At 39.9% G+C, this 7,600-nt stretch overlaps 1 protein-coding gene across 1 annotated transcript in view; it reads right to left on the bottom strand.

The window, feature by feature from the left end:
- LOC124612256 (xenotropic and polytropic retrovirus receptor 1) overlaps positions 1–7,600 on the bottom strand; it is a 121,499-nt gene continuing 113,899 nt past the window's right edge. Inside the window, exon 10 of the mRNA XM_047140342.1 lies at positions 1–1,093. Coding sequence (XP_046996298.1) covers positions 850–1,093 — 244 coding nt within the window. The 3' untranslated portion in view covers positions 1–849. The remainder of the gene's footprint in view (positions 1,094–7,600) is intronic.

The raw sequence follows: 7,600 nt of genomic DNA, 5'->3' as shown, positions 1-7,600 counted from the left end.
CCCCCCTCCCACACACACACACACTCTACTGAGATTCCATAATGATCTAGAATCAACATCCATATAATTTTACAGCACATAGATGCATTATTTGTTGTCATTTTTTAAAATGAAAGTTATTGATCCAAATATGTCTCGAATAACCTGTAGGCTAGGTACAAAGCATGACTTAAAATGATTATACACATGTACCTTTAGTGCAACATGCATTCAAATAAACAAGATACTAGAAATTTGTGTAGTGTTTACCCTGGAATTAGTCTTATTACTTGTACTAGACTATTTGCTGTTGGGCATAACAAAAACTATGCAAAATCTGAAAAAATATTAAAAATCACTGTCTGTAGATCAATATATAATACTGTGAGATTAAGTGATACAGTAAAAAACTGTTTATGTAATACTCAATAAAATTTTGCACATACCCACAAAAGTTTCTAAAGTAAGGATAGTAACTTAATTTGTACTGACTTAAATGTTCAGTTTATCATCACAGACAATGGAGCATACAAAAATCTATGTAACAATAAATATAGCTTCTCTTTCTTCCTTTCCTTCCAGAACTTGCAACAAGTTGGTCTCCTGAACCAAGTCTGATGCTATACAGCACCACTGACAATGATCTTTTATAATATCTACACAAAAGTACAGCATTGACCACCTTCAACTTACTTTAGGTACTATAAAATGTATCCAAGAGTTGTCTGTGGCTTATTAATAAAGTGAGATCATCAACATCTATCACTGCCATACTGAATTACCCAAGTTTACTCTTTCTAGCAGCAGCCAGATGCTTCATATGAGAAGCAAAGTATGATGTAGTAAAGAGAGAACTTTTGGCAGGAAAACTCAGCTATCTGGATCATCTGTTGATTCTCCTTCCAAAAGGAGGCGGTGGTCTTCTCTTTTCTTACTAGCATCCAATTTCTTCTTGCGCCGATTTACAACACCATTTTCTTCATCCATCATTTTGATTATTTGTGTCTGATCTGATGAATCCATAGGTGCAACTGATATATCCCTCACAGCTCTGAATTTACCACAGTTGTTCAAATGCTCATTCTCAAGTCGAAAGAAGTTCCATACAAACCTCCTATAAAATAAGTCAGGGATAAAATCAGTGCAGTCTATAACTACTTACTCACATTATAAGTAATAAGCATGCATATAACTTCTACACTTGCATAAATTATTTACACTTAAAGTAAAATATCTCATTCTTTAAAATTGTAAGATAAGGGAAAGGCAACCAGTTGTCTATAGTGAATTAATGCATGAAGCACAGTAACACACAACAGAAAACAGTGTTCACAGTAGCTTTCGAGCACCACCTCTTTTTCTAGAAATAGTACACATATTCACACACACAAGCACACAGACATTCAAATGCACACTCCTGTGGCCATGGCAAGCCTAACTATTGATACTCGATTACTGAAAGCAGTTGCCTGAACTGATGGAGGGGGTAGTGGGGAAGAGAGAGGTGTGTGGACAAATGACTTTGTGGCCACACAACAATACAAAAAAAAAAAAAAAAAAAAAAAAAAAATACAGAAGGTTTGACAAGAGATGTAGGAAGACAGCAAGGTGGGAACTGAGGGGCAGAAAGGGAATGGAGGAGGAAGGAGAGAAAGGTGAAGATGAAGATGGTGAGAGGGAGGGGAGAAAGAACAGAGATGAGTTGGAAAGGTTTGGGGGAAGGGGCAGGGGGACGAGGGAGAGGGAGGAGAGGGGGAGAGGGGGAGAGGGAGGAGAGGGAGGAGAGGGAGGAGAGGGGGAGAGGGAGGAGAGGGGGAGAGGGGGGGAGAAAGGCAGAGGGGGGAGAAAGGCAGAGGGGGGAGAAAGGCAGAGGGGAAGGCAGGGGGAGAGGGAGAGGGGTGGGGAGAGGGAGAGAGACATGATGATGATTGGTTTGTGGGGCACTCAACTGCATGGTCATCAGTGCCTGAACAAAGTACCAATTTTTTCACTGTCCAATTTTGTACACAGTCCAATCTATTCACTGTCACAAATGATGATGATGATGATGATGATGATGATATGATGAGGACAACACAAACACCCATCTCCAGGCAGAGAAAATGCCCAACTTGGCCAGGAATCAAACCCGGGACCCTGTGATCCAGAGGCAGCAACGCTAGCCACTAGACCACGAGCTGCGGATATGTGTGTGTGTGTGAGAGAGAGAGAGAGAGAGAGAGAGAGAGAGAATGTGTGGTGGGTGGAAACAGGGGAAGGAAAGATTGGTGGGAGAAGACAATGCATGATCTGGAGGGAGGAATGGTATGGACAGGATAGAGAAGGGAAAAGGCAATGTGAGGCAATGGGAACATTTTAGGGAAGGATTAGGCCAGGGGGATTGCGAGAGTAAATGACATGTTGGAGAGAGAATTTCCATCTATGTAGCTCAGAGAAACTTGACAGAAGCTCCTGTCCTGCAACAGTTTGAACAGCATTTCCAGCAGCATCTGAGGAAGCTGTCCCAGCAATTCCTTTCTTGCACCCGCACAGGCCATGAAAAAGTTCACCACTCTCATCCAAGCCCAACCCCCCATACCCTTCCCATCAATCCCTCATAGCTCCTTGACCACACTGTACTGACTTACTCTGCATTGCAGGTACCCAGATACTTCCTTTTCCCTTCATGAAATGTACAGCTACTGAGCATCCAGTCCATAAGACTAATGTCAATGTTTCTGCCAAAACTCTGATCTCTGCAGAAGTCTCAGTTCTTACTAAAGGTCTTACCTTTACCCTAAGACTAATTTCAACCATTCTCAGTTTGCAAAAGACCTTCTTGCGTTTGTTCACTCTTTACAATGGAAACATTTCTACCCCCATCCTCTCTGTGGTTGTGTGTCTGAATGTGTGTACTATTGCTGAAAAAAGTTCCAGTGCTTGAAAGATACAGTGAATGCTGTTTTCTGTTGTGTGTTACTGTGCTTCATGCATCAATCCACTACAGGTGAGGGGTTTCCTTTCCCTTACTTTGTGTAAAACTGTTCTTAGTAATTCTAGAGAAAGCAATCAGATTCCTAAGCGGCAAAAATGAAGAAGGAAGACACGTAAATGAAATACATCATAACCTTGTTAGTGTTGCTGATGGTATTTTACTGTGTGTCTTTAGCACAGATAAACATCAATAAGGTATAGAGGAATATAAAAAGATAAGTCTGAAAGCAGGCCTTAAAATCCACCATAATGAAAATAATTAATCATAAGTCAGACTTCAGTGTCTGGAGATGACAGTGGCTCTGTGTGTGTGTGTGTGTGTGTGTGTGTGTGTGTGTGTGTGTGTGTGTGTGGTGGGGGGGGGGGGGGGCAGCAGGGGTCTATATCTGAAAGAGGAATCTGTCTGACAGCTTATAGTATCTAACCATCATCTTTCCAATGTGTCTGTTGTTGATCAGAGCCACTTATATGAGGTGAGACTCATATTATGCAATTACAAACAAAGAGAAATGACATCACTATAAGTAAACATAAATTATCATCCACCGAATAAAACAGCTTGAGTAAAGTTTGCTGTGGTCCACTTGGAGAACATATTAAGATGGAGTCACCACACTGATAAACTAATCAAGAAGCTCAGTTCAGCCCATTCTGCCTTTAGGAGCATCTCTTGCTTTGGTGCAAATACAGAGTGGCACACACAAAACCAGCCCAAACCGGAATGCAAACTCACGTCAGTAGCGTTACTAGCTTGTCAGTTTCTTTGCCACCTTCCAACAGCAGTAGCATGTGAGAAGTTCATACGGAAAGTAGTCATTATAAACCATGTACTTCATTGTCATTCCTTACACCATTGAAGAATGTGTGTTCATTGTTGAAGAATATGTGCAGTCTGAATCCATTAAAGTTGTTTGTGACACTTTTCATGAAAAGTTTCCAGATAGTAATATTCCTGCAAAATCAATAATTCAGGATTTTGCGAGAAAGTGGTGTTTGACAGGCAGTGTTGTTAATTTAAAGAGTAATAAGGCACCAACTGTACGTACACCTGAAGTTGTGGCAAATGTGATGGAACATGTTGAAAGAAGTCCCTACAAGTCAACACGACGATTATCACAAAAACGTGGAATATCTCGCAGGTCATGTCAATGCATCCTTCATGGCTTAAAAATGAAACATTACCATGTGAGTGTTGTTCAGCAAATAAAAGAAGCAGACAAGGGTAAGCATACACATTACTGTAATTGGTTGCTGGAGAATGTGCTGGGAGACATCTTGATCCGGTCCTCCTTTGTTCGACGGATGAAGCTTGGTTTCATCTGTCGGGTTACATTAATTCACAAAATACAAGACATTGGGATACAGAGAATTCGCATGGCATACTGCAAAAGCCGTTATATGATTTAAAAATTGGTGTATGGTGTGTTGTATCTGGTAATAAAAGCCGTTGTTCTTCAACGAAACTGTCGATACACGTTTACTTGCAGCTCTACAATGAATTTTTGGCTCTGTTATCTCCAAACAAAAATGTTGTGCATATTTCCAGCAAGATGGGGCAACTTCTCATTCATAGGATTTGTCCTTATCTCATACACATTGATTTTGCAGAAGAGAGGACCATTAGTAAGGCTTTGTGGCCACCCTGCTCTCCCGACTTGTCACCATGTGACTTTTTTACCTCTGGGGATTTCTAAAGGCTAGAGTCTACCGCAACAATCCCAGAACACTTGACACATTAAAAACCAACATACGTGAAGAAATTTTGAACATTCCTCAAACAGTAGCGAAAAGTGTTTTCCTTAACATGCTTCGACGTGCAAAACTTTGCTTGGATGTTGGCGCAGAACATTTTGAACACAAACTTTAACTTCCTTTCTAAAATATGCTTATTAAACTAATAAAAGTAAATCTGTTACTTAAACTTTTAATTACACAGTTAATAATGAAACTGTACAATAAAAATGTAAGAAAGCGAATATGTATGCTGATTTTCTTCATCCATACGCTTTGCCTTCTTGTTTTGGGTTCAGAGTGGAGTTATGCACTCTCATGCATATGCTTTCAACATGCTCCCATCTAACATAAAGCAATGAATAGGGAATTTCAACTCTTTCAAAAGAAAACTGAAAACATACACCAACTGCCATTTTTTTTACTAATATTAAAGGATGGGAAAATTCTATTAGCTATGTAGCAAGGACTACCATCCATTGCAAAACTGCGTGACAAGTGGTAATGTGCTGTACACAGTATTCAAATATACAGGTAACCATTTTCTTTGAAAAATACCAGTGTAATCAAGTAAATATTAAGCTACCAATAGGAGATAACACCAACTATGTAGGACAACTGAAGACAGCAATTCTCTCCCCCCCCCCCCCCCCCCCCCCCTTCAGAGTTGCAGGTTTCTTTATGAATTACTTGATTAAATTTAGGTGGGATAAACATGACAGCACTAAGCAGTACAGTGACAGTTTATGGTTAATATGGAATACAAATTATGATTCTCTGATTTAGTTGTCTTTTGTTAATGCATATCTTGGCTTATTCCATATCTCTGGAGGTTTCCTTCTTGAAGAGACCAGTGACACATGATTAATCAATCAATTAACTCATTTTAAAGCTGCATTAAAAAAACTGAACACTTCAGTTCTATGTTATATATTATTCTTATTGAATAATTTTGAAACACTTCACTTATCAACTCACATTAACCTGTCATTACCACTACTCTTAAAGTCCAGTAATAGAGAAGCTCTCTTACAAAACCTGCAGGGTCAAAATTTTTACTACAGAGGATATTGGACAGAGATTGGCTTCGTACAGCCACAAGTCTGTCCATGCAAGGAACCTTACACTTACTGTAGTTTGGTACACAATGGGACAGGAATGGCGGGGTGAAGCCATGAGATTGTCCGGGGTGTATGCCAATGGAACAAAACATTTGAAAATAAAGGGGTCTTAATTTGGCTTCCTGTTCAGCAGATAGTTTTACTGTGATATGAATAATCAGAAAACAAAATGGCGTGAGTAAAGGAGAAAAGCAATGTGATAAATCCCTTGATACTGACTTTTCCAAACTGAGAGTATATAAATTACTTCAATGAAAGTAAGAAGTGGGGCAAATATTTCTCTGAATACTGTACTTAAAATAGAGTTAGTTAGTTACATGTTTCATGGATCGTTTTGCACAACAGATCATAATGATGTGGAACAATTCATTTATGTTCACATTTTGAACATTACTAAGGGCTTTTTTAACAAAAATAAAATAAAGATATACAGATGTTAGTAATTCCTTCCCACCATCTTTTACACATTACAGTAATAGAAATTATTCTACAGAATAGGATTTGTCAAGGAGAAACTTTCTCACGGCCAAAATTTCTCTTACAGAGGATATTGGACAGAGACTGATTTAATACAACCACAAGTCTGTCATGTAATTAACCACTATGGGACACTAATGGTGGAATGGACATTTTGCTCCTATACTGTATATTCTTCTTACTGAATAAAAATAGAAATGGGAAAACATCTGGCTCCTATATTAATATAAAATAGTACACGAACGACAAGACTGTTGTTGGCACAGTGGAGTCTTGTGTGAATGCACTTTGTGTCCTCTATTCCCACACACCTGGTATTTCCTTAGCATTCTGTCGCAATACTGCCTGTATTCCCTCAATCTATCTCTCCTCCTCTGCGCACCTGTCAAAGTACACAAACACCTCTGGTTGCACCAAGTAAGTTGACTTAGTCTCTGAGTTCCTTTCCTTTTATTCTGCTGATCTTTGCTCTATCTATGCCTTGTTTCTTCCACATTTTGTCCAAGACAAACACTCACTTAATTCAAACCACTGTCTCATGAGAACACAGGTGTTTCTCTCTTCTTTCTCCCCCCCCCCCCCCCCTCCACCCCGCACCGACATGCCCACCCACCCCTCCATTTGTGTTGTGTGTGTGTGTGTGTGTGTGTGTGTGTGTGTGTGTGGGAGGGAGGGGGGGGGGGGAGAGAGAGAGAGAGAGAGAGAGAGAGAGAGAGAGAGAGAGAGAGAGAGAGAGAGAGAGAGAGAGAGGTGAAATGCAAGGAAACATGAGTGATGAATGGTGACTATGTATGAGGCCTGTTCAAAAAGATTCTGGAATTTTCTCCACAAAATTTTTCTACGCTTACCTTTTCTTATTGTGTATGGTCTCCTTAAAAATAATCACCTCCGCAATTCATACACCACTCCCAAGGCCGTCTCTGCTTCTGGAAGCAGGCTTGGTACACCTCTTGCTGGATCATGTTAAGCGTCGTCTATGCATTATCTTTTATCTTGTCTATAGTTACAAATCTTAATCCTTTCAATGGGGTTTTAAACTTTGGAAATACAAAAATGTCTGCAGGGGCCAGGTCTGGACAGCATGGATGGTGAGGCAGCATGGTGATTTCGTTTTTAGTGCAATAGTCATGCATCAACAGGGATGAATGTACGAGTGTGTTACCATAATGCATGAGCTATCAACTGTCTCGCCATATTTCAGGCCATTTCCTTCTCACATTTTCTCACAGGCATCATAACCCATCCCTACAGTACCATTAACTAACAGTTTGTATCTGTGGCACAAATTCATGATGGACTAATCCTTCAGTGAAAGAAAA

Source organism: Schistocerca americana, chromosome 1, assembly GCF_021461395.2.
Source record: "Schistocerca americana isolate TAMUIC-IGC-003095 chromosome 1, iqSchAmer2.1, whole genome shotgun sequence".
NCBI classification, from domain to species: Eukaryota; Metazoa; Arthropoda; class Insecta; order Orthoptera; family Acrididae; genus Schistocerca; species Schistocerca americana.
The sequence above is the reverse complement of the archived record's forward strand: the minus strand, read 5'-3'. Positions and strand labels throughout refer to the sequence as shown.